This window comes from Salmo salar, chromosome 07 (genome assembly GCF_965601325.2).
Source record: "Salmo salar chromosome 07, fSalSal1, whole genome shotgun sequence".
Lineage (NCBI taxonomy): Eukaryota > Metazoa > Chordata > Actinopteri > Salmoniformes > Salmonidae > Salmo > Salmo salar.
The window spans coordinates 56,923,355-56,951,339 of NC_138297.1; the positions used below are offsets into that span (position 1 = coordinate 56,923,355).

The 27,985-nt window shown below is 46.1% G+C and overlaps 1 protein-coding gene across 1 annotated transcript in view; it reads right to left on the minus strand.

Moving 5' to 3' along the window:
• Positions 1–10,499: 10,499 nt before the first annotated feature.
• snd1 (staphylococcal nuclease and tudor domain containing 1) overlaps positions 10,500–27,985 on the minus strand; it is a 320,313-nt gene continuing 302,827 nt past the window's right edge. The window contains exons 23-24 of the mRNA XM_045722231.2: positions 12,517–12,561; positions 10,500–10,684 (exon numbers count right to left, since the gene is read on the minus strand). Of these exons, the coding sequence (XP_045578187.1) occupies positions 10,613–10,684; positions 12,517–12,561 (117 nt within the window). The 3' untranslated portion in view covers positions 10,500–10,612. The remainder of the gene's footprint in view (positions 10,685–12,516; positions 12,562–27,985) is intronic.

Sequence of the window (27,985 nt, forward strand, 5' to 3'; positions counted from 1 at the left end):
GGTGGGTAGGGGGGGTAGGGTGGGTAGGGTGGGTAGGGTGGGTAGGGGGGTAGGGTGGGTAGGGTGGGTAGGGTGGGTAGGGGGGTAGGGTGGGTAGGGTGGGTAGGGGGGTAGGGGGGGTAGGGTGGGTAGGGTGGGTAGGGGGGGTAGGGTGGGTAGGGGGGGTAGGGTGGGTAGGGTGGGTAGGGTGGGTAGGGGGGGTAGGGTGGGTAGGGTGGGTAGGGTGGGTAGGGTGGGTAGGGGGGGTAGGGTGGGTAGGGGGGTAGGGTGGGTAGGGTGGGTAGGGTGGGTAGGGGGGTAGGGGGGGTAGGGGGGTAGGGTGGGTAGGGTGGGTAGGGGGGGTAGGGGGGTAGGGTGGGTAGGGTGGGTAGGGGGGTAGGGTGGGTAGGGTGGGTAGGGGGGGTAGGGTGGGTAGGGTGGGTAGGGGGGGTAGGGTGGGTAGGGGGGGTAGGGTGGGTAGGGTGGGTAGGGGGGGTAGGGTGGGTAGGGGGGGTAGGGTGGGTAGGGTGAGTAGGGTGGGTAGGGTGGGTAGGGTGGGTGGGGGGGTAGGGTGGGTAGGGTGAGTAGGGTGGGTAGGGGGGGTAGGGGGGTAGGGTGGGTAGGGTGAGTAGGGTGGGTAGGGTGGGTAGGGTGGGTAGGGTGGGTAGGGGGGTAGGGTGGGTAGGGGGGGTAGGGTGGGTAGGGTGGGTAGGGTGGGTAGGGGGGGTAGGGTGGGTAGGGGGGGTAGGGTGGGTAGGGTGAGTAGGGTGGGTAGGGTGGGTAGGGTGGGTGGGGGGGTAGGGTGGGTAGGGTGAGTAGGGTGGGTAGGGGGGGTAGGGTGGGTAGGGTGGGTAGGGTGAGTAGGGTGGGTAGGGTGGGTAGGGTGGGTAGGGGGGGTAGGGTGGGTAGGGGGGGTAGGGTGGGTAGGGTGGGTAGGGTGGGTAGGATGGGTAGGGTGGGTAGGATGGGTAGGGGGTAGGATGGGGGTATAGGTACCGAAGGGAACCTCTACTGGTGGGATGGGGTGGTTAGGGTGGACATTCAAGGAGGAGGGTTAGCGTGGAAGACTGGTGGGATGGAACAAGTGCGAGGAGGGTAAGGACAGTGTGTGGTGAAGAGTACAACTGGATGGGAAGAAGAACAAGAAGTCTTGGCTGTGTTCTGTCGCTGTCGGGGAGAGAAAGGTTATGAGTGTGTGTGTGTGTGAGTGTGTGTGTGTGTGTGTGTGTGTGTGTGTGTGTGTGTGTGTGTGTGTGTGTGTGTGTGTGTGTGTGTGTGTGTGTGTGTGTGTGTGTGTGTGTGTGTGTGTGTGTGTGTGTGTGTGTGTGTGTGTGTGTGTGTGTGGAGGGGTTCTCTCTCTATGGGCATATCCTGTGGGTACCTCCATGTCTCTGGAAGTGACTGCCAACGACATGCAAGCCAGGGGGTTTGAGGAGGGAGTGTGTGTGTGTTCTGCACTGGCACCATGTATGCCTTGACAGTGGTCCGGATGTGTTGGGCAGCCCTAGGGGAGAGGGGGGCGGTAATGTTGGCAACGAGGTTACCACCCTGTGGTGTGTGCTGTCAGTTCCAGAAAGGGATTTTACAAACAAGGTGGAAGAGGAGAGGACAGGAGGAGAGCAGGCACAGTCCTCTGTGTGTGTCAACCTCTTTCCCTCTCTTACATCCCTCTATCCATCCCTCCCTCCCTCTCTCCATCCATCCCTCCCGCTCTCCATCCCTCCCTCCCTCTCTCCATCCATCCCTCCCTCTCTCCATCCATCCCTCCCTTTCTCCATCCCTCCCTCCCTCTCTCCATCCATCCCTCCCTCTCTCCATCCCTCCCTCCCGCTCTCCATCCCTCCCTCCCTCTATCCATCCCTCCCTCCCTCTCTCCATCCCTCCCTCCCGCTCTCCATCCCTCCCTCCCTCTCTCCATCCATCCCTCCCTCTCTCCATCCATCCCTCCCTTTCTCCATCCCTCCCTCCCTCTCTCCATCCATCCCTCCCTCTCTCCATCCCTCCCTCCCGCTCTCCATCCCTCCCTCCCTCTCTCCATCCCTCCCTCCCTCTCTCCATCCATCCCTCCCGCTCTCCATCCCTCCCTCCCGCTCTCCATCCCTCCCTCCCTCTCTCCATCCATCCCTCCCTCTCTCCATCCCTCCCTCCCTCTCTCCATCCATCCCTCCCTCTCTCCATCCCTCCCTCCCGCTCTCCATCCCTCCCTCCCTCTCTCCATCCATCCCTCCCTCTCTCCATCCATCCCTCCCTCTCTCCATCCCTCCCTCCCGCTCTCCATCCCTCCCTCCCTCTCTCCATCCATCCCTCCCTCTCTCCATCCATCCCTCCCTTTCTCCATCTCTCCAGTTTCTGTGACTTTTTTACTATATTCTTGGAAGGTGTGTGTGTGTGTGTGTGTGTGTGTGTGTGTGTGTGTGTGTGTGCGCCGGCAAGCTTACGGCTAACACACAAACAATCAGCACTTACAGCTTCCGACAGTAATCGAACACGGCGTTCTCACATAAACACGAGAGCATGACGCCACCAAATGCCATTACACACAAGGTGCTAAGTACACACACAAGAGGTCGACTTCCTCTCAATGCCTGAGAAACACAACAGAATCAACAAAAAGGACAACGACAAACGATTCTTCTGTCTCCCACTGTTATGCTGCAAAATCCATTACACAGACTGCACAAGAGCATTTAGTGAGGGTTTGGAGAGTGTTAAGAGAAAAATACCAGTCAAATAACACAGCCATTACCCTAGTGCAGAGGTAGAGAGAAAAATACCAGTCAAATAACACAGCCATTACCCTAGTGCAGAGGTAGAGAGAAAAATACCAGTCAAATAACACAGCCATTACCCTAGTGCAGAGGTAGAGAGAAAAATACCAGTCAAATAACACAGCCATTACCCTAGTGCAGAGGTAGAGAGAAAATCATCTACTTTGTTCCCCTTGTAAGTGTTGAGTTCAACACCATCTGTATGTATTAAGATGCCTTCCCCCTGGGAACAGACATCAGTTCAACGTCTAGTCTAGATTTACATTTGGTTGAGTTGTCAACTAATGTGGATTCATGTGAAATTAATAAAACAATCTCACCATGTCATTGGATTAAACGTTGGGTGAAAAATAGAGGGAATGTCCTTACGTTGATGACTTTTTTCAAATCCAATCAGTTTTCCACGTTGATTCAACATCATCACATGGATTGTTGTTGGTTGAAATGATGTGGAAACAACGTTGATTCAACCAGTTTGTGCGCAGTGGGTTTGATGACACAGGAGTGATAAGTGTAGGCTGTGTCACCAGTTTGCTCCAGACCCTGGTTAAAACACGACCCCGGGAACCCAGGCTAAAGGGATGACAGGAATAAGTGAACTCATCTGAAAGGAAGATGCTTTGACATTGACAAGGGCTCATTCAACTCAGGTGAGTTTTCTTTCAATTCAATTCAAGGGGCTTTATTGGCATGGGAAACATATGTTAACATTGCCAAAGTAAGTGAGGTAGATAATATACAAAAATGAAGGAAAAAAAGTGTAAAAATGAACATTAAACATTACAAATGTCATATTATGTCTATATACAGTGTTGTGACGATGTACAAATAGTTAAGAGTACAAAAGGGAAAATAAATAAGTATAAATATGGGTTGTATGTACAATGGTGTTTGTTCTTCACTGGTTGACCTTTTCTTGTGGCAACAGGTCACAAATTTTGCTGCTGTGATGACATACTGTGGTATTTCACCCAGTAGACAATTTCTCAATAGCAAGGCTATCCTCACTGAGTCTGTACATAGTCAAAGCTTTCCTTAAGTTTGGGTCAGTCACAGTGGTCAGGTATTCTGCCACTTTGTACTCTCTGTTTAGGGCCAAACAGAATTCTAGTTTGCTCTGTTCTTTCGTTAATTCTTTCCAATTTGTTAAGTAATTATCTTTTTGTTTCCTCATGATTTGGTTGGGTCTAATTGTGTTGCTGTCCTGGGGCTCTGTGGGGTGTGTTTGTGAACAGAGCCCCAGGACCAGCTTGCTTAGGGGACTCTTCTCCAGGTTCATCTACTGTAGGTGATGGCTTTGTTATGGAAGGTTTGGGAATAGCTTCCTTTTAGGTGGTTGTAGAATTTAACGGCTCTTTTCTGGATTTTGATAATTAGTGGGTATCGGCCTAATCTCGCTCTTGTCTCTCTCTCTCTCGTCTCTCTCTTGCTTGTCTCTCTCTTGCTTGTCTCTCTCTTGCTTGTCTCTCTCTCTCTCTCTCTTATTCAGATGGTAAATGTATTAAATAGAAACAAGGTTTGTCAGTAATGTCTTGACAGCGACACAGCACAAAAGACAGAAGGGTAGAGTCAGTGATGATACAATGAAATGTTAGAGGCACTGTAAAAGACAGAAACTATGTCAAGATGGCTGCCTTGTGTAAGAGAGGGAAAGCGAGAGAGATGGATAGAGAGGAAAGGGAGAGCGAGATAGAGAAAGTGATCTTATTTCAGGTGTGTTGTGTAAGCCGGTTGTCCCTGGATCAATGCTATGGTCTGCCCACTGGGATATAGAGCACACACACACACACACACACACACACACACACACACACACACACACACACACACACACACACACACACACACACACACACACACACACACACACACACAGTGCTGGAGGTATTACTTGTGTTCAGGAACCCTCGCTGTCAACCACACATCATAGTCACATGATCAAGTGGCAGGTTAAAATAGCAACATGTTCACTATCCCCCTGAGGCCTGTGATAGCAGGAAGAAAGGGAGGGAGGGGAGAGAGGGAGGGGGTGGGAGAGAGAGAGAGGATGATGGAGAGATAGATTATAGTAGAACAGAATACAGGAGAGAAGACTTAAACTACAGAGAGAGAGAGAGAGAGAGAATAGAATAGTAGAACAGAGCACAAGAGAGAAGACTTGAAAACGAGAGAGATAATAGAGTAGTAGAACAGAGCACAAGAGAGAAGACTTGAAAACGAGAGAGATAATAGAGTAGTAGAACAGAGCACAAGAGATAAAGAGAAAGAGGATACAGGTGAATTGAGTAGTAGAACAGAGTCCAAGAGACAGAAATAGAGGGAATGAGGGAGAGAATAATACTGTATTTCACCTTGACTTGAGACATAAACCCCTGTCTGTACACTGAACGAGACCTGACTGCAGACAGAGGGATTGTCAGCCTACCAAATCTACAAATCAACCTACAATCACATCATTCCTTCCTTTGCGGTTAAGGCTAGTGTTTGTTGAAAGTGCACGGCTCCATTAAAACAAATCTTTGAAGGATTCAAAGATGTTTCACCTTTGCTTGAATCATGCACTTGAGGGAGTGTATGGAAATATTCTGCCTTGAAGCTTAATACAGAAAATTCATACTCTGGACAGAAACATGTTTTATTCAGATACCACACTTGGAGAATGCTGGCTTTATGAGGGAAAATTCCTCCTTAATTATTCCATGGTAAACAGGACAAGCTCATTAACTTATTTAATTACTCTTAATAATAAGAGCGCTATGTAGAGACTGAATGGACAAATCCATCTGTGGCACACGACGACTAGGCCTGCATCCCAAATGGCACCCTACTCCCTATATAGTGCACTGGTTTTTACCAGATCCCAATGGACCCTGCTCAAAAGTAGTGCACTAAATAGGGAACCATTTGGCATGCAAGCCTATAGGACGGATGGGAACACTCCCAGGTTGGAGGGTTTACAGTTGGTTGAACACAGAGATTGTGGGATCGTGAGGAATCTGTGGCTCATCTGACCAGTGGAGCACACTTCCCTTCAATTACAGTACTACCTCAATACCTCAGTGCACTGTTGTGTTCTGGTGTGGTTGGCTGGGGATGAAGTCATTTAGTGAATTAATTATTTCTCATAACTGTGTGGGTGGGTTGTGTAGGCAGACATACAGAGGTGATTGGTGGGTTCAGTGGGCTTGATGTGTGTCACTGATAGGTGGAAACATACATTTATATTTTAGAACAGTGTTTCTCCCCCTCGGGTGCACTGCACAGCTGATTCAAATAAGTAACTCATCATCAGGATTTGATTATTTGAGTCAGCTGTGTAGTGCACCCAGGGGTGGGTCAGGACTGAGTTGGGGAATCCCTGATTTAGCAGATGCTCTTATTCAGAGTGAATACAAGAGCAATTAGGGTTAAGTGCCTTGCTCAAGGGCACGTCCACAGATTTTTCACCTAGTCGGCTTGGGGATTCAAACCAGCGACCTTTCGGTTACTGTCCCACCGCGCTAGGCTACCTCCCACCATATAATCACATACATGACACGGTAATGACTGCACTCACAGCACAACACACACCTAGGCCTAGATTCAGTCAGTATCGAGGAAGGGCCGCACTATCGCCTGATTGAAATGTGTTCGCGGACACCGCATTCACGGAACACGCTGCATTTGTCAGACTCGGCTTAATGAAAAATTTCCTTTAAATTTCAATCGCACTATAACACAGATCTTCCGCAATAAGGGTTGAATCCAAACCTTACTGTGTGCAGCGGTGAGAACATCCATGTGAGCATGTTAAATATCCATCCATAGGTTGATTTTAACTTCACTCGTGGTTGCTGTATTAGGAAAGATAACTTCACCTGAAGTTGTGGCGCACCAACCAACATGGAAGACATTATATACAAAGGCTTTCCAGGAGTGAAAAAGTTAGTACGATTCTGACTTGAGGCTGAAAAATTATAAGTAGTAAGACTTTAAAACCAGAGATTTTCCAAAGTAAATCAGAGATTATTTACAAAAAATCTCTATGACCACTGATGCATTCTAGGATGAACCATACACACACACAAGTCAAAACCACGGTCCACAGAGGACCACGCTTTCATTAGTCTGAAGAAAAAACTACAATATGCTCCCAAACATATTTCAGCTCTGAATTATTGAATAGGTTTCATTCTCCCTCCAAAACGCCTCGATTGAGAAACATGCTTTGGGCTCATGAAAAATAGATATTTGCTCCTCCTCACTCTTTTGTCTTTTGTTTGAAACAAAGTCATGGATTTTTTAAATTTACCTTTGTCTCCGAGTTTTTGTCGCCCTTTTACAGGAAATGTAAACTCTTCCTGCGTTTGAACTTCATGGAAATGTAATTTCCTTCAATGGCAACAAAGACTTCATTGATGGGTTTTGTTCTGGAACTAGATCAGCTGACAGACATGGGGAAGATTGGTTTATCATTGTAGATAGTTGTTGATGCAGTTAGAATGAGAGGTTCAGGGAAGTATCAATGTCTCTACACAAACAACGCTGCTGACAAACCATCCTCGTTATCTCACTCTAATATCTATTTACTCAGTCTCGCCTCCCATCCAAATGCATTAGCTTTACTCCAAACGCTACCCAAATAATGCATAGGCAGAGAGGAAGATGACAGTACAGATTTGTGTTGAGACACCAAAGCCCTACAAGTGTAGCGAGCCAACACCGGATTCTTGAATGTCTCACCACTCACCCTAGAGCAAGCACTTCTTACTAGTACTCGACAGCACTGTAAGGTATTGAGAAATCTGCAATTTGGGCTTGTTGATTGCTGGGATTCTTTCCGTGAATTTGTGTTGAAATAAAAAAAAGCCCTAAAGGTGTAAAAATGTAGCTAGAATTTCTCAACTTACTTCACTACAAGACCTAAATAGAACGTTGTTCCCTTCAGCACTGCAATATATTGAGGCATTCTTCTGCAATTTGGCGGTTGTTGACAACCGAGACTCTCTCCCAAGAACTGTCTCAAGTCAACACCAGTATGTCTATAACTGTAATACACAATCTTACCATGCTTCAGCCTCCAATGACCACCATTTTGAGAAGACCTAACTACCTAACCTACTACCTAACCCTCTAGCTCCACTCCTCCTCCCTCCACAACCTGGAATTGGGGGTAGATGTAATATAGTAAATGTAAATCTGGTACACTCCAATTAGTACTATATGTTACGAATTGCAATTTATACAATATGTTATGAATTTGCATAACGTATGATATGTTGCAAATTACAATTTGTTGTGGCTAACGTTAGCTAAGTGGGTAATGTTAGCTAGGTCGCTAATGTTAGCTAGGCTAGGGGTTAAGGTTAGGGGAAGGGTTAGCTAACATGCTAAGTAGTTGCAAAGTTGCTAAAAAGTAGCAATTAGTTGCAAAGTTTCTAATTAGCTAAAGTTGTACGTGATGAGATTCGAACATGCAACCTTTGGGTTGCTAGACGTTTGCATTACACGCCAACCATCCACCCTACTTTTGTTTCTTGCCTTAAGTAATCCTCTGTCTTATGTAACCATACCAAACATATCATACTCATTTAAGTGTCCCGGATGTATATTTACTATGTTACATCTAGTCAGTGAGACCAGGCTGCCCTCCATCAGGTGCCCTAGTAGACATCTCATCAGTCTGGAGGAGCAGCCAGGCGTGAAAAGAATGGTGCCTGTAAAAGAGAGAGAGAGAGGACAAGAGAGGGAGTGAGAAAAGAGAAGTAAGGCTTTTTAAAGCATAGTCATCAGACTCAGCAGGTGACTCAAGTGGCTGAAGAAGGCAACGTGCGACAGAGCTCATAATTGCCCTTGGAGCATCCTGCCACCCCATAATTTGTGCCCGTCACTTGTGATAAATTAATAAAGCCATCTCTGATTTGTGCTAAATGAGTAAGGCCTTGCCTGATTGGTTGGCGGGGCAGGAAATTAAGACTGGTGTCTAAAAGGATCCCTTGCTAGCCCCTCTGAGGTACTTGTGTATATCTAATAGGATCTAAAATAGGACTTGGACAAAGGTGTCAGGTCCTCTTAGGAGGTGAGTGTGTGAACCACATAGATCTCTGGTTGAAGACACTTGAGGGTAATACTGGAGGGAAAGACAACACTGCAGCTAGGCTTTTGTTCCACGTCTTCAGATGAATGGACTAATTGGAAGTGGCTCTGGATAGGAGTGTCTGCTAAATGACAAATGTAAATGTAGCTCTAAAAGACTTGATTTAACTGATAATGCTCTTAAATAACTAAAGACTATTGAACACTTTGTGGATTTAATAGCTGAATCAGTTGTTACTTTTGGCATGAAACAAAACCATGCACCCACTGCACTTCTCCAGGACCGGAGCTGCTATTCCATTGTACAGTCATGTGATCGCGCTATAAACAGATCATAAAATGTGTACACAAAACTCTATGCATGGCAACATTTACATATCCAAGGTGTACATTTATTTTTGCATTCAAAATGCTGTGTAGTCAATACTTTAACTTGTACTTGAGTCGTTGCTCAACCTACGTACTGTCTGAACGGATGCTAATAAATGTGACACTAACCAACCACTTATGTCACTTATGTTGAAATATATCTAGTACAGTGGCGTGTGCTGTGTCATTCTGTGGTAACAACACCGCTTATTTAGGATGCAAATGAGATCAAGGTGTGTAAGAGTCTTTTAAATGTAAGAGGCGACCTACCAAAAGTAGTACTGGTACTTTTAAGTCCTTTGAGTAGAACTAGGACGCCATAGCCTGGTAAAACCATTCTGAAAGCTGCGCTCAGCATGATTCAAATGGGGAGCGCAGCATCCGGTCTGGTTTAAACCAGGCTAAGGACATTAACAATCCTTGGTGAAATCTAGCAGCTTTGACCGTTTGGTGATTTAATTCCAGTAACAACAACATGCTTCTTTTTAATCATTTGCTCATTTTTATTCAGCAGAATTTTTTAATACAACGACAAGGTCTGTCATAAGGAAACAAATTCAAACACTTTCAGCTACGGCATACAGAGACAGAGAGAGAGACAGATCATCATGTCACCATCATATGTAAACATTACAGAAAGAGGGAGGAGGAAGATGAGAAAATGCTGTTTGTCAAGGTGTTCTGGCCACGAGAGAGAGAAGAAGAAAGACGAGAATGAAACACTCCCAACATAAACATCATTAAATGTCATATCACATAGCTATACATCAAGGACAGAAATAAGCTCGTCCGGATGGTGTGGCTCTCGAGCTAGCTTTTTAAAATAAACTTCATAAAACATAGCATTTCATTTCTTGTCATTCATTAAGGAAGCGTTTCTCTCTGCAAAAAGCTGTTAATAATACAAGTGAATGGATCCTGTGCTTAAATCCCCCTTCTCAAGGCCTAGCCCCTTTCCTGCACAACGGAGAGGAGGGATTGGCTGTGGTAGGATAGGGTAAGGTAGCGATGCGCATGATTAGCTGATGTGGGAATATGACGTCACTAATCAGGAAACGGGTTGAAAGGATGACATGGCAATTAACGGAGCTCTGCAGCGGGGGGGAAGGAACATGGTAAGAACAACTGGTAGTGGCTCAGGAAGGGTGGAGAAGAGGAAGGATTGGACAGTCACTGTTTTTATGAGTTCATAGCTATAGCATGCTCTTTCAGAGTCAGGAGGGAAGAGGAGGAGGAGGAAGGGATGGGCAGAGTAGCAGGAGAGAGGACCGCTAGGATGAACATGGAATAAAAGGAAGAGACTGTCAATGCTTGTCCTTTACTTTGTTTTATTTTCATTGAATTGTTTTCTGTCACTTTTTCTCGTCCAATGAGTGCATCTTGTCTTCCGCGTTGGTCTTTGGAATGGCGCCGTGCGTTTTTCATTTCTTTAGTTTGTAGCCAAACTCGTCTGCGTCGTCGTCGCGGAAGTCTCCGTAGCGCCAGATGTTGAGCTGAGATAAAACATGAGACAGAAAAGACCATGAGCGCTTAGTGAATAGCTGACAATAAAACAGACAAGCAACAGTCTCACATTAACCTTCAGTTCAAATGGGGAGCCTCAGCCTCCCCCCGAGACAGAGAGAGACAGAGACAGAGACAGAGAGAGAGAGAGAGAGAGAGGTAGACAGGGGTTGAGAGAGAGAGAGAGAGAGAGAGAGAGAGAGAGAGAGAGAGAGAGAGAGAGAAGAAAGAAAGAGGTAGAGAGAGAGAGAGAGAGAGAGAGAGAGAGAGAGAGAGAGAGAGAGAGAGAGAGAGAGAGAGAGAGAGAGAGAGGACAGGTAGACGGGTTGAAAGGTAGAGAGAGAGGTAGAGACAGGGGGAGGTAGACAGAGGTTGAAAGGTAGAGAGAGAGAGAGAGCAAGAGACAGGGAGGTAGACAGAGGTTGAAAGGTAGAGAGAGAGAGAGAGAGCGAGAGAGAGAGCGAGAGACAGGGGCAGGGAGACAGAGGTTGAAAAGAGAGAGAGAGAGAGAGAGAGAGAGAGAGAGAGAGAGAGAGAGAGAGAGGTATAGAGAGAACATCAGTGTACTCTCACACCCCAGTGAGAACGAGGGGAGCATCATAATTTCATCCTTTCCAGAAGGGCTCTGGTGCTTCAGACACATCCCTGTCTATTCCCTCTATTCCATTAAATCCACTCCGCTGAGCTCTGCATCCCTCATCAAGCATCCAAGCAATTTCCTGCTAAACGTTCCGTTTGACGCGCAATGGGAAGGGCGGTGGTAGTGTGTGAGGGGGCATTCCAGGTGTGTACGCAAGAAGTTGTGTGTGTGTGTGTGTGTGTGTGTGTGTGTGTGTGTGTGTGTGTGTGTGTGTGTGTATGAGAGATGTTTCACGACACCAACCAAGGGCCCCTCTCCTCATCAGCAGTGTGTGTTCAGCTGTTAACATGACGATTCACAGCTAATTAGCGACCATGCTAACTTGCTCTAGTCGTTAGGAAGCGGCTGCCATGTTGTCAATGTCGGCTTTCCTGTTTCTTTTCCTTTTCCGTCGATGCCTCGTCACTCCTTCCGGCCTTTTGGAGAACTACATCTCATTTGCACCAATTTTGCATTGGACTATTGTTTGAGCATGGCGTTGTGTGATTGGACAATATGTCAAAGCAGTGAGAGTGTTTGTCTTGTGACTGGCTGTTGGAGAGAACTGTACCTTCTTGAAGGTCACAGTGTTTAAGGAGGATAAATGAGTGCCACCTGTTTACCATAAAGCAGGTAAAACAAGCACCCCAAGATTAGACAAACTAATCTATATAAGGTCATTGGGTTATGCTCTTGGGCAAGATACAGTAAACAGTTACTGCATAACTAGGAGTATTAGGATTGAAACTGGGCTGATACTTTTTGTATATGCTCTGTCATCTGACTAGACGATTGGCTAGTGTACCTAAACAGGTAGAACCACCTGCATTTGGATTGGTTGCTGTGCTGTGAGCGGACCCTGGAGTGTGTGGAGGCGGGCCATAGGCCTGTGTGCCATGGGGATGCCATCTCTCCCTCTCTACCCCTTGCTTTCTTTCCATCAGCGTGGGCCTGCACAGATTGTGGGCCAGTGTCCATTTAGGACAGCACTGCCTGCCAATGAGATGTGTAATGTCTTCAGAGAACAGACAGGTGGAGAGAAAGACAGAGGGAGCAGACAAATGAAGGAGAGCTCCTGTCTTCTACTAGGAGTTGTAATTACAGCTTTGGAAACACCGGTTTACCTGGCATGCCAATAAAGCTAGGCTGAATTTGTATTGTGTCGAGCGAGCGAGAGAGAGAGCGAGTCCGAGAGAGACTTACCCTGGCAGTCTTGGCAGACTCCTGACCGTTGAGATACTCTGTCACCTGAGAGAAAGAGAACATGCATTAGTGTTGCAACTAAACCAGATTGAATGCTGTGGAGAGAAACACATTGGGTGCATCTTAACTCTAACGTGGCCTCCTCGACTCGTCTCCTTTCCTTCATTGAAAATCGGCTCAGTGCAGATGAATGAGAAGGACACAAGTGGAGGACGCCACTTTAGACTATCAACACGCACCGACAAACACATTCCCACCCATACATTCATAATACACATGTTGACAGGCTTCATTGGTAGCACTGCATTGCACATGGTAACAACAAAAACAGCTAGGTCATCATCAGATCAATAGGAAACGCGGATGCTAACCGCTAACCCACGTGCTAACAGCTAACAACAGTGAGCAATCAAGCCAAGTGGCTCTCGTCTATACAGCGAGCTAGCTTTTAGAGCCTCCCTATTTAGCATTTCATTACAATCAAAATGCATTCACGTTTCAGCGATAGGCCAGCAGGGTAAGAAAGGCGCACTACCTGCCTACGCTAGTGATGTAATCAGACCTGTATTGTGATTGTACTGCATCACAAGGGCAGGTGATTAGTCGGCGAGGGCCCTGAGAGCAGTGAATGGTGGGAATAGAGTCAGGAAGTCAGAATCCTGTAGGATATTGAGGTCTGTAAATGAAGTAGATTGTGCTTGTATATGTGTGTCTATGTCTGGGTCTTTGTTAGGGCTGGGAATGACGAGATTAACACCATACTTAGGTGCTGCTACGTTATGTAGGGGCGGCAGGTAGCCAGTAACCGAAAGGTTATTGGATCGAATCCCCGAGCTGACAAGGTAAAAATATGTCGTTCTGCCCCTGAACAAGGCAGTTAACACACTGTTCCCCGGTAGGTCGTCATTGTAAATAAGAATTTGTTCTTAACTGACTTGCCTAGTTAAATAAAGATTAAATAAAATGATCACATATGTATTACGATTCGATACTGTGATTTGTTGTTCCAAACATATTGCTCACCATATGTCTGAGGCAGAGGAACAAGAGAGTCATGAGAAAACAAGTTTTGATCAGTCATGTAAATGTGCTGAAAACAAATTGGCTTCCTACTTAAAAAGAAGATGGAGAACAGGCTATGAAGGAAAATACTTTAGTTGTGGTGTGCAACTAGCACTAAAATAATATTGTCAAAACAATATATCGTCAAATGTAACTGTAGTGATTTTTCTCCCCCATCCTTAGTCTTTGTGTAAGTGTGGGAGATTAGCCTGGCTTGGATAGACAAGATTTGACTTGTGATGCTTCGGCTCAGATGAGAGTGAGTGAGAGAAAGTGAGAGAGAGACAGAAAGACAGAGAGAGAGAGAGTGCGATACTGACAGAGAGACACAGAGAGAGACAGAAAGACAGAGAGCGAGCGAGGAGCGGCAGACAGGCAGCGCTGGGCATATTGACCTCTTGTTATGCCAGAGTGTCCATTTAGTCCCATTGACTGAGCCTGACGATTAGTCACAGGACACAGCATGATGGGACCGAGGGATGGGGGAGGGAGGTTGAGAGAGAGAGAGAGAGAGAGAGAGAGAGAGATGGAGGGAGGGGGTGGAGAAGAGCAAAATGAGAGAGAGACAGAAAGGAAATGTCCGGGTAAGGTCAAGAGAGACTGTGGGTATTGTCTGTCCGTGTGTGTGTATAGAGGCTGAAAAGCTCCAAACGAGGACGGTGCTCTGCACTGTGACTGAGCGGTTTAGCTCTATATGGTTCTGGCCAGCCCTCCTCTCTCTCCTCCAACCCAAGCTAACCCAGCCTCAGCTCTGGCTCCTTCCTGCCAGCGTGATCGATGGGGAGGCTTTTGGAGTGTGTGTCTCGGGTCAGTCAGGGAAAAAGTGGGTGAGGAGAAGGGGGGAGGGAGGACTCATAAGATGGAGGGTGGGTTGAAGAGGAGAAAATGGGTGATAGGGGAGAATTTGGAGAGGGGAGAGGAGTGGGGAAGAGAAAGGGGTCAAAGGCATTGAAGGGGGGAGAATAGGAGTGAGAAGGGGTGGAGGACAGGAAAAATAAGGGATGAGAAGAGGGGACGGATAAGGAGGAGAGAAGGGGTGAGAGGGTGAAGAGTGGAAGAGAGTGAGTCAAAGGCTGAGGAAGGAGAAGGGGGGGTGAGAGTCTACTCTATACAGTACCATATTAACCAGAGGGTTCCATCATGCATCATAACTGATCCGGAGAACAGATGAGACTCCCGGCCAAGGAAACAAACATAGATTATGGGGGGACGGCAGATGTTGAAAACTGCAGAGCGTGGATTCTGCATCGGGTTTAATTGCTTAGCTAGCTGGTATACACTGGTTCATGTGATAGCAACCCAGGACACACGAGGGTCTGGAAGAAAAACATACTTCAGTACAGCTGGATCGTACCGCTTTGTGTGTGTGATAAAGTGTGTGTGATGGAGAGCTGGAGAGAGAGAGTGTGGTGCGTGTGAGAGACTGTGTGTGCGTGGGGTGTCGAAAACTGCAACCCGCTGCATAAGCTATCAATCAAAGCTAATTAATGGTGAGAATTTAGAAAAGGGGACAGCAGATGTTCACATATCTCCTTACCAAACAGATGTGACCATATGAAGGTCCTAGTCAATAGCATTAACGTCTTACTTCAGAGGTCACCGGTGACATTTGAGTGGCTGGGAGGGGTCTGGATACGCCATGTTAAAAGTATTTTGGTGCTCCGTGCCTGGATTGAATTCCATCATCTTGTCATTTCCTTTCATCCACCACCGACCCACCTACCGTCTGCTTTGGAGACATCTTAGAGTAATCCCATCTCAATAATGACCTCATATTTGGTCCTGGCCAATAGCAGGGGACTATATGGAGGCATTACTATATGAATGAAAGGGAGCTGCCAGACAGCTAGCCAAGCTCTTTGTCCTTTAACTAAGGGGTGCCTTCCTGACAGACCGTCTCCTGCTGTTGTCTTCAGTACAGTATGTGAGAGCAGGAAACCAGTGTGTGGATGTGTGCCTAGCATCCTCCTAATATGGGCCATATGCTGTTCCAGAAAAGCCCTTTCAGGACTCTTTTCACAGCCACCAGACGGTCTCTACTTCCACTGGAGTAGGACAATCACTAGCCAATAAACCAGCAAACAAAAAGAATACGGAAATAAATATCTCAACTAAACAAATAAATAGGATGGGGGGGGTAGGCTTTGTGTATTTCAGAATGATAGTAGGGGGGGAGGAGGAAGAATGAGAGAGCGTGAGAGAGAGAGATATAATATTACTGTATGACCCCACAGAGCTCCATATGCCAGACAGATCCCCCTGGTCCCATCTAAACCAGGTTGGTGAACAACCTGTCACTACCTGGCAGACTGGGAGGTGGTGGGAATATGGTGTTGGTGAACAACCTGTCACTACCTGGTAGACTGGGAGGTGGTGGGAATATGGTGTTGGTGAACAACCTGTCACTACCTGGTAGACTGGGAGGTGGTGGGAATATGGTGTTGGTGAACAACCTGTCACTACCTGGTAGACTGGGAGGTGGTGGGAATATGGTGTTGGTGAACAACCTGTCACTACCTGGCAGACTGGGAGGTGGTGGGAATATGGTGTTGGTGAACAACCTGTCACTACCTGGTAGACTGGGAGGTGGTGGGAATATGGTGTTGGTGAACAACCTGTCACTACCTGGTAGACTGGGAGGTGGTGGGAATATGGTGTTGGTGAACAACCTGTCACTACCTGGTAGACTGGGAGGTGGTGGGAATATGGTGTTGGTGAACAACCTGTCACTACCTGGTAGACTGGGAGGTGGTGGGAATATGGTGTTGGTGAACAACCTGTCACTACCTGGTAGACTGGGAGGTGGTGGGAATATGGTGTTGGTGAACAACCTGTCACTACCTGGTAGACTGGGAGGTGGTGGGAATATGGTGTTGGTGAACAACCTGTCACTACCTGGTAGACTGGGAGGTGGTGGGAATATGGTGTTGGTGAACAACCTGTCACTACCTGGTAGACTGGGAGGTGGTGGGAATATGGTGTTGGTGAACAACCTGTCACTACCTGGTAGACTGGGAGGTGGTGGGAATATGGTGTTGGTGAACAACCTGTCACTACCTGGCAGACTGGGAGGTGGTGGAAATATGGTGTTGGTGAACAACCTGTCACTACCTGGTAGACTGGGAGGTGGTGGGAATATGGTGTTGGTGAACAACCTGTCACTACCTGGTAGACTGGGAGGTGGTGGGAATATGGTGTTGGTGAACAACCTGTCACTACCTGGTAGACTGGGAGGTGGTGGGAATATGGTGTTGGTGAACAACCTGTCACTACCTGGTAGACTGGGAGGTGGTGGGAATATGGTGTTGGTGAACAACCTGTCACTACCTGGCAGACTGGGAGGTGGTGGGAATATGGTGTTGGTGAACAACCTGTCACTACCTGGTAGACTGGGAGGTGGTGGGAATATGGTGTTGGTGAACAACCTGTCACTACCTGGCAGACTGGGAGGTGGTGGGAATATGGTGTTGGTGAACAACCTGTCACTACCTGGTAGACTGGGAGGTGGTGGGAATATGGTGTTGGTGAACAACCTGTCACTACCTGGTAGACTGGGAGGTGGTGGGAATATGGTGTTGGTGAACAACCTGTCACTACCTGGTAGACTGGGAGGTGGTGGGAATATGGTGTTGGTGAACAACCTGTCACTACCTGGTAGACTGGGAGGTGGTGGGAATATGGTGTTGGTGAACAACCTGTCACTACCTGGTAGACTGGGAGGTGGTGGGAATATGGTGTTGGTGAACAACCTGTCACTACCTGGCAGACTGGGAGGTGGTGGGAATATGGTGTTGTTGGTCAGTGTGTTGGAGAGTGTGTTGAGTGTGTAGAATAAGACTAAGTAAGAGTGTGTTTGGTGGATCACTATACACAGGTGGTATTTTGGAGATTGTGTGTGTGTGTGTGTCTCTACATGTGTGTATGTGAGAGTGCAAGCTCAGGTGGTGTTTTGGAGATTGTGTGTGTGTGTCTCTACATGTGTGTATGTGAGAGTGCAAGATCAGGTGGTGTTTTGGCGATTGTGTGTGTGTGTGTCTCTACATGTGTGTATGTGAGAGTGTAAGATCAGGTGGTGTTTTGGTGCAAGGCTGTGAATGTGCTAGATGGCAGGTTTTTGGCAGGAGGTGTGTGAGTGACTATTCTTTCTGGTTCAGGATGAACAGATCATGTGCATCCTGTTTTTGGTACAGAGAGTACAGCCATTACCATAGTGTCTGACTCAATGCAGGTGATGCCTTAGAACCCCATTATAGTCAATCTGGAATAATGTTCTTCATTTTGTACAACAAAGTTAACGCTCGTTAGCAACACTAAGTATCAGTTGTATTATATACCCGATGCCTTCTCTGACTTGCAAAACATCTTTCTTTCTTTCTTTCTTTCTTTCTTTCTTTCTTTCTTTCTTCTTTCTTTCTTTCTTTCTTTCTTTCTTTCTTTCTTTCTTTCTTTCTTTCTTTCTTTCATTTCCCCCAAAACACAAAAAGAGACACCAAATGTATTCCATCTTATGAATAGTCAGCAATGGATTAACAACTGGTATCCGAGTCCAATTTACCTTCTGAACAGTCTGCCTCTGTACTTGTGAATAACAACTACTCCTCACTTCGTAGTTCTTTCCAGGCTTATCTGACTCTGCAGTCCTGGGTGTTAGTCTTAAAGCTGCAAAATGTTACTTTTTGGGCGTCATGACCAAATTCCCATAGAAATGGAGTTATAGATCTGTCATTCTCATTGAAAGCAAGACTATGAAGCTGTAAATCTGTTCTGTGTGTGTTATTTCTATGCTTCCCATTCTTAAGTTTAGTTTTTCAGTCTTTTACTTTCAGTTTTGTACACCAGCTTCAAACAGCTGAAAATACAATATTTTTGGTTATGGAAAATACATTTCAGGGTTTTAGATGGTACAATGATTCGCTACACTATACTTGCTTGTTTTGTAACATAAACTGAAATTAGGCAAACTATTAGAATTTTAGCAACCAGGAAATGGTGGAGCTATTTCTGCATAGTTCATCTTTAAGTGATATCCTTCACAGAGAGAACCACACCACTGGCTGTCTGTCTTTCCAATGAATAGTGCATGGTGAGTGTTCTCCCCATGTCTCTCCAGACATCCTAGTAACATGGATTTGATTTGAAAAGCCCCTCTTTTAATCACAGCAGTCTTCGTCAGAGACTGCTCCCTGGAGGCTGTGTGTGGGAGTGTGTGTGTGTGCCATCTGTGCATGTCTGTGTGTGTGAGTACGGTATGTCTGCCTGTGTGTGTGTGACTGCGTGTGTGTCCCTCTGAAGTCCCTGTGAGGCATGCTGGGACAGGCCCCGGTGCATGCTGGTAGCTCCAGCAGTGTGGTCTGTCGGGGGCTTTCAGGCAGCGAGGGGGACAACGTGACATGACAGCACCCCGAAACCGATGGTTCAACGAGTTAAGGAGGACCAACGACAGGGGAGGACCAACGACAGGGGAGGACCAACGACAGGGGAGGACCAACGACAGGGGAGGACCAACGACAGGGGAGCACCCCATCAGAGGGCCTGGCCTCCGTGAGTGCAGGCACATAACGCACCACGTTATATAGGCTATACACACACACATATACACTCTGGGATAGGGCTGTTACGGTGACCGTATTACCGTCACACCGACGGTCACGAGTCATGACCGCAGTCAAATTCCATGTGACCGCTTAGTCACGGTCACTAGGCTTCTCCAAGCTCTGATGCTGCTGATGGTCATTAGTAGCCTACCAAACGTGCTAACTGCCTGGTACTCAGCACTCTATTGTCCCTCTAATCACTCTGACATCAATGCAAATGTTATCTAAAATCTAATCAAACACTTCATGAGAGTCTATGAGCTCATGTAGCAACATTTCTATAGGCTATGCAATTGTGTGAGAAAATAGAGTGATGGCCTCTATTAAAAAGAGGAGGGTCCCATCAGCTTTCTATAGGCTAGATCTACTATATTTATTAACTTTCCTAATATTAAGCACATTGCTTCTCTTTACAACAGGAGTATAGCCTACCTGGCTGGCATGAAAATTAACCACAGGATAGCCAGATCAGGGCCTAACATAAGGACAACTCAGAGTATGCTATTCTGTTAATCTGAAATAGTCTACATTTTCTTCATATCATGTTTCTTTAGATCTGTTTTAGAATAAATAATGGATTTATTGTGAAGGTGTAGGCTATATTACATGGATTTATTAGACTTCTAAAAATGTAGATGTTCTGAAGGTCTGCATCAGTGGCTTGTAGGCAGTGTGTGGAAGCCAGGAGATGCTGAATGTGTTTATGTTAATTAACAGTCAATTACCGTGAGACCGGCAGTTATTAGCTTGACAATCAACGGCTGATGAAATGTCATGACCACAGCCCTACTCTTGGATAGAAACATTGTGAACAAGGTTTTTAAAAAGGTATGTGGGCCTACTTCATCTCCCACACACACACACACACACACACACACACACACACACACACACACACACACACACACACACACACACACACACACACACACACACACACACACACACACACACACCAGGTAGAGACACACAGGCCGAGAACTTCGAGATTTGACCTACACAAGTGCATTTGATGGTAAAATACACAGACAGACCAATGTAATCATGTCTCTTGTAGGTCATGTTCCACTGAAAGAAAATGTTGACCATATGAACCAGCCTAAATGATTATGATACAACAAAAGAAAGTATAAAAAAGGGAACCCTATAGACATAGCTAAAGATGAGTTGGCTAAAGATGAGTTGGCAGACCTAGGTTAGAGTAGCAGTAATAGCTTGTTTCTATTATTTTATTGTCTCTCCCCATGAGATCACCCACTGTGAAGTGACAGAAGTTTAAATGACCTACACCCACTCTCCAACCCTCACTTCCCCCCCTCTGTCTCTCTCTCCTCTCCTGACCCCAGGGTGCGGGGGAGGCAGGAGTGTGTGTGTGTGTGGTCGGGCCAGGGGAAATAGAGCTTGGCTAGTGGCGCGTGTCACTGTCACCCTGGACATGTCACAAGGCCCTCAGAGCACTGCTGCTGGCGGTGTGTGTGTGGGTATGAGAGGTAGGGTCGATATGAAAGTGTCCATTAGGCGTTCAACACCAACTCTTACTGGTTAATGAGGTATCGAACAGTGAGGAAGGGGCATGCTTTTGCACACTCCACAGTGTAATGGCGGGGGGGGGGGGGGGGGGGCTTGATGGGACATGACAGGAACCCATTGGGGGTTTAGGGTGAGGGGGTCGATGGCAAGCAGTCAACCAGACAAAGTTGGTTGAAAGTACTGCAAAAGGCCATTGAGTACACCACGACAAAAGAGTCAGCCTGTATGTCTCAGAACTGTCTATCTTTACTGCCAATGATAGGTGAGTGATTGGTTGTGTCTCTGTGTTTGTCTGTAGGGCCTCGGAGCCCCCCAGAGTCCGTGCTGCTATTGAGTACTCAATTTATCTCTGCTGTTCACTGATAAGGGCAGACGGCTGTATTAACCGACAAACCTACAATTCCCATGTGGCATCTCATCTCTACCCCACTGTTCAATTACACTGATAGAAGAAACTACATTTCCCATGAGGCATCACAGCAATGCCCCACCACACAATTACCCTGTAATAGAAGAAACTGTATTTCCCATGGGGCATCATGTCTGCCTTCAGCACAATAGAAAAAACTACATAACCCCAAAGCACCTCATTTGTTCCTCTCGGCACAATTACACCAAAATGTAACAACTTCACTTGCACAAGGCATTTTCACCACAGAATAATTACACTGTAACCCATTTTTTTTAATCTTTATTTAACTAGGCAAGTCAGTTAAGAACAAATTCTTATTTTCAATGACGGCCTGGGAACAGTGGGTTTAACTGCCTTGTTCAGGGGCAGAACGACAGATTTGTACCTTTTCAGCTCGGGGATTCGATCTTACAACCTTTCGATTACCAGTCCAACGCTCTAAGCACTAGGCTACCTGCCGCCCCATATAACACCTACAAAGAAACTACACTACCCACATCATCCGTTCTCTCATAATAAAATGTACACTGCAACTCCCCAAAACACTACATTTCCCACGAGGCAGCACATCCATCCCTTCACAGTAGTGCAATTTACCTACACGGCCAAAATAAAAATAATCTGTTGGGAAATAAACTACAGATTCCATGTGGCCTCTCATCTGCAGAACAGCACAGCAATTAAAAGCAAGTGTTGGTCTGATCCCCAGCTCTCATATCCCTCTTCAGCTTGGGCTTCAAGCAGCAGCGTACGTCCTCTAAACTCTCCATCCACATCACAGCTGCTCTCCCACAGGCTGCCTTCTGCTCTCTCCCTCCCTCCCAAAACACTCCACACTCACATGCCTGCATCAGCACAAATACAAACACTGGAGCTAGCGACGCTAACACTGGAGCTAACACACAAACACACTCTGGAGCTAGCGACACTAACACTGGAGCTAACACACAAACACACACTGGAGCTAACAAACACACACACACTGGAGCTAACACACAAACACACACTGGAGCTAGCGACACTAACACTGGAGCTAACACACAAACACACTCTGGAGCTAGCGACACTAACACTGGAGCTAACACACAAACACACACTGGAGCTAACAAACACACACTGGAGCTAACACACAAACACACACTGGAGCTAGCGACGCTAACACACACACACACTGGAGCTAGCGACGCTAACCCTGGAGCTAACACACACACACTGGCGCTAGCGACGCTAACACTGGAGCTAACACACAAACACACACTGGAGCTAGCGACGCAAACACTGGAGCTAACACCAAAGCCAAAACAACAATCCTAGCTCAAAGCGCTAGGTGAGTGTTGTGCATTAGCTTATGTCGCTACAAAGAGCCAACCAGGGCATAAAATTAACATCCACAAATGCGGGTAGATTTAGGTATTGATTGGTAAAAAATGACAATTTCACCAGCCACGTAAATGGGTGGTCAATTTGCAGGGCTCGACAGTGCGGGCATTACATTTACGAATACAAATATAGTGGAAAAAGTAAAGTATGATCACGTGCGAGGAAAATACTGCAGTAGTTGTTTTCAAAGTATTTCTGCCGTTTTGTTTCATAGCTGCTAATCGCACAAATAAATATCAATCTATATCCCACCTCATGAAGAAACACTGCCTGGCAGGAAAGATTTGTGCACTGTGCTGATTCATTTTTGGAGGCGCTGCGCACAGGCATCAAAGTTGGTCAAATTTACTCGAAAGTCTACAAAGTGAGACTTTGTCCTCGTGTTTCTTGGCTATTTACATTGTTTTGTTCACAAGGTTGGCTGTTTTTAAATGGAAGTTTGAGTCTGCTGCTTCAACTGATGCAAAGAGATGTCTACTCCTAGTCAGAACCAACATCTCTCACACACAGACACGTGACAGGACTCCAGTGACCTGGTTACCACAGTAACCTCCCACCCTGAACATTTTGTCTCATCTGATATGTTCTCGGGTCACAAAAAATGAAATTGTGCTATATCTCACATTATTTACATTTACATTTAAGTCATTTAGCAGACGCTCTTATCCAGAGCGACTTACAAATTGGTGCATTCACCTTATGATATCCAGTGGAACAACCACTTTACAATAGTGCATCTAAATATTTTAAGGGGGGGGGGGGGTTAGAAGGATTACTTTATCCTATCCTAGGTATTCCTTAAAGAGGTGGGGTTTCAGGTGTCTCCGGAAGGTGGTGATTGACTCCGCTGTCCTGGCGTCGTGAGGGAGCTTGTTCCACCATTGGGGTGCCAGAGCAGCGAACAGTTTTGACTGGGCTGAGCGGGAACTGTGCTTCCTCAGAGGTAGGGGGGCCAGCAGTCCAGAGGTGGATGAACGCAGTGCCCTTGTTTGGGTGTATTTCTTACTAATAAAAGTTATGTTTTAGAAACATTAGGCATGGACATCAGCTTGTGTATTTTTATTTTAGGTAATTATGGCGCAAAAATATTTTGGCTGACAAATTTTCCATCTACCTGCCACAGTGGCTGGTGGATTAAAAAGTGGCCGTCATTGTAAATAAGAGGTTGTTCTTAACTGACTTGCCTAGTTAAATAAAGGTTAAAAATAAAAAAAAGGGAGAGTTAGCGTTTGAAGCTAACTGTAATGCGGGCTGTTTCATCTGAGGCCCAAAAACTTTTAGAACAAATGTTCTATTGAAAAGGACTAGGGATAATATACGAGGTTCATGCTATGTTGGTGATTGATAATTAGCAAGAGGCTTCTGTGTTTTCTAATTGATTGTTAATTAGCAAAAGGGGAGATGATTAGCTTGTAGAGCTAATGAACTTTTTCGCTCAATGACAGTGTTCGCTTAGCGCAGCCTGATTGAGCGAGACGGGTTGGGAGTCACTCAGTCATCTGACGTCGCCGCCTTTGGTTGGCCTACTTTTACTGTGGTGATCGAGCACCAAGATGGTGTCTGTACGACCATACTGGAACTTAATGGTTTTTAATAGACTTCAACTTCAGTCCTGGAATGAATCACTTTTGTGTCTGATAGGTCTGTGTGTTTGTGGTGACAGTATGCTGTGAATGTGGCTGACATGAGAATATTCTCTAGATGAAAGATGGTGAAGGTACAGTTGAAGTCGGAAGTTTACATACACCTTAGCCAAATACCTTTAAACTCAGTTTTTCACAATTCCTGACATGTAATCCCTGTTTTAGGTCAGTTAGGATCACCACTTTATTTTAAGAATGTGAAATGTCAGAATAATAGTAGAGAGAATGATTTATTTCAGCTTTTATTTCTTTCATCACATTCCCAGTGGGTCAGAAGTTTACATACTCTCAATTTTTATTTAGTAGCATTGCCTTTACATTGTTTAACTTGGGTCAAATGTTTTGGGTAGCCTTCCACAAGCTTCCCACAATAAGTTGGGTGAATTTTGGCCCATTCCTCCTGACAGAGCTGGTGTAACTGAGTCAGGTTTGTAGGCCTCCTTGCTCGCACACGCTTTTTGAGTTCTGCACACAAATTTTCTATGGGATTGAGGTCACGGCTTTGTGATGGCCACTCCAATACCTTGACGTTGTTGTCCTTAAGCCATTTTGCCACAACTTTGGAAGTATGCTTGGGGTCATTGTCCATTTGCAAGACCCATTTACAACCACGCTTTAACTTCCTGACTGATGTCATGAGATGTTGCTTCAATATATGCTGCTCAAAAAAATAAAGGGAACACTTAAACAACACATCCTAGATCTGAATGAAAGAAAAAATCTTATTAAATACTTTTTTCTTTACATAGTTGAATGTGCTGACAACAAAAATCACACAAAAATAATCAATGGAAATCCAATTTATCAACCCATGGAGGTCTGGATTTGGAGTCACACTCAAAATTAAAGTGGAAAACCACACTACAGGCTGATCCAACTTTGATGTAATGTCCTTAAAACAAGTCAAAATGAGGCTCAGTAGTGTGTGTGGCCTCCACGTGCCTGTATGACCTCCCTACAACGCCTGGGCATGCTCCTGATGAGGTGGTGGATGGTCTCCTGAGGGATCTCCTTCCAGACCTGGACTAAAGCATCCGCCAACTCCTGGACAGTCTGTGGTGCAGCGTGGCGTTGGTGGATGGAGCGAGACATGATGTCCCAGATGTGCTCAATTGGATTCAGGTCTGGGGAACGGGCGGGCCAGTCCATAGCATCAATGCCTTCCTCTTGCAGGAACTGCTGACACACTCCAGCCACATGAGGTCTAGCATTGTCTTGCATTAGGAGGAACCCAGGGCCAACCGCACCAGCATATGGTCTCACAAGGGGTCTGAGGATCTCATCTCGGTACCTATTGGCAGTCAGGCTAGCTCTGGCGAGCACATGGAGGGCTGTGTGTCCCCCCAAAGAAATGCCACCCCACACCATGACTGACCCACTGCCAAACCGGTCATGCTGGAGGATGTTGCAGGCAGCAGAACGTTCTCCACGGCGTCTCCAGACTGTCACGTCTGTCACATTTGCTCAGTGTGAACCTGCTTTCATCTGTGAAGAGCACAGGGCGCCAGTGGCGAATTTGCCAATCTTCTCTGGCAAATGCCAAACGTCCTGCACGGTGTTGGGCTGTAAGCACAACCCCCACCTGTGGATGTCGGGCCCTCATACCACCCTCATGGAGTCTGTTTCTGACCGTTTGAGCAGACACATGCACATTTGTGGCATGCTGGAGGTCATTTTGCAGGGCTCTGGCAGTGCTTCTCCTGCTCCTCCTTGCACAAAGGCGGAGGTAGCAGTCCTGCTGCTGGGTTGTTGCCCTCCTACGGCCTCCTCCACGTCTCCTGATGTACTGGTCTGTCTCCTGGTAGCGCCTCCATGCTCTGGACACTACGCTGACAGACACAGCAAACCTTCTTGCCACAGCTCGCATTGATGTGCCATCCTGGATGAGCTGCACTACCTGAGCCACTTGTGTGGGTTGTAGACTCAGTCTCATGCTACCACTAGAGTGAAATCTCTGCCAGCATTCAAAAGTGACCAAAACATCAGCCAGGAAGCATAGGAACTGAGAAGTGGTCTGTGTTCCCCACCTGCAGAACCACTCCTTCATTGGGGGTGTCTTGCTAATTGCCTATAATTTCCACCTGTTGTCTATTCCATTTGCACAACAGCATGTGAAATGTACTGTCAATCAGTGTTGCTTCCTAAGTGGACAGTTTGATTTCACAGAAGTGTGATTGACTTGGAGTTACATTGTGTTGTTTAAGTGTTCCCTTTATTTTTTTGAGCAGTGTATAATTTTCCTGCCTCATGATGCCATCTATTTTGTGAAGTGCACCAGTCCCTCCTGCAGCAAGCACCCCCACAACATGATGCAACCACCCCCGTGCTTCACGGTTGGGATGGTGTTCTTCGGCTTGCAAGCATCCCCCTTTTTCCTCCAAACATAACGATGGTCATTGTGGCCAAACAGTTCTATTTTTGTTTCATCAGACCAGAGGACATTTCTCCAAAAAGTACGATCTTTGTCCCCATGTGCAGTTGCGAACTGTAGTCTGGCTTTTTTATGGCGGTTTTGGAGCAGTGGCTTCTTCCTTGCTGAGTGGCCTTTCAGTTTATGCCGATATAGGACTCGTTTTACTGTGGATATAGATAATTTTGTACCTGTTTCCTCCAGCATCTTCACAGGGTCCTTTGCTGTTGTTCTGGGATTGATTTGCACTTTTCGCACCAAAGTACGTTCATCTCTAGGAGACAGAATGCGTCTCCTTTCAGAGCGGTATGATGGCTGCGTGGACACATGGTGTTTATACTTGCGTACTATTGTTTGTACAGATGAACATGGTACCTTCAGGCGTTTGGAAATTGCTCCCAAGGATGAACCAGACTTGTGGTCTACAATTTTTTTTTCTGAGGTCTTGGCTGATTTCTTTTGATCTTCCCATGATGTCAAGCAAAGAGGCACTGAGGTTGAAGGTAGGCCTTGAAATACATCCACAGGTACACCTCCAACTGACTCAATGATGTCAATTAGCCTATCAGAAGCTTCTAAAGCCATGCCATGATTTTCTGGAATTTTCCAACCTGTTTAAAGGCACATTCAACTTAGTGTATGTAAACTTCTGACCCACAAATAATCTGTCTGTAAACAATTGTTGGAAAAATGACTTGTGTCATGCACAAAGTAGATGTCCTAACCGACTATAGTTTGTTAACCTGTTTGGGATAGGGGGCAGTATTTTCATGGCCGGTTAAAAAACGTACCCGATTTAATCTGGTTACTACTCCTGCCCAGAAACTAGAATATGCATATAATAGATTTGGATAGAAAACACTGTAAAGTTTCTAAAACTGTTTGAATGGTGTCTGTGAGTATAACAGAACTCATATGGCAGGCCAAAACCTGAGAAGATTCTACACAGGAAGTGCCCTGTCTGACAATTTGTTCTCCTTCTAGGGCATCTCTATCAAAAATACAGCATCTCTGCTGTAACGTGACATTTTCCAAGGCTTCCATTGGCTCTAGGAAGGTGCCAGAAAGTGGAATGAGAGCTCTCCAGTCTTTGGGTGAAAAACAGCAGGGGTTTTTGTGAGTGGTCCTGCTGAGAACAATGACACTGAGGTGCGCGTGCACGAGACGACTCCATTTTTTTCTTTCAGTGTTTCAATGAACACAACGTCGCCCGGTTGGAATATTATCGCTATTTTATGAGAAAAATAGCATAAAAATTTATTTTAAACAGCGTTTGACATGCTTCGAAGTACGGTAATAGAATATTTTGACATTTTTTGTCATGAAATGCGCCGGCGCGTCACCCTTCGGATAGTGACTTGAACGCACGAACAAAACGGAGCTATTTGGATATAACTATGGATTATTTCAAACCAAAACAACATTTGTTTTTGAAGTA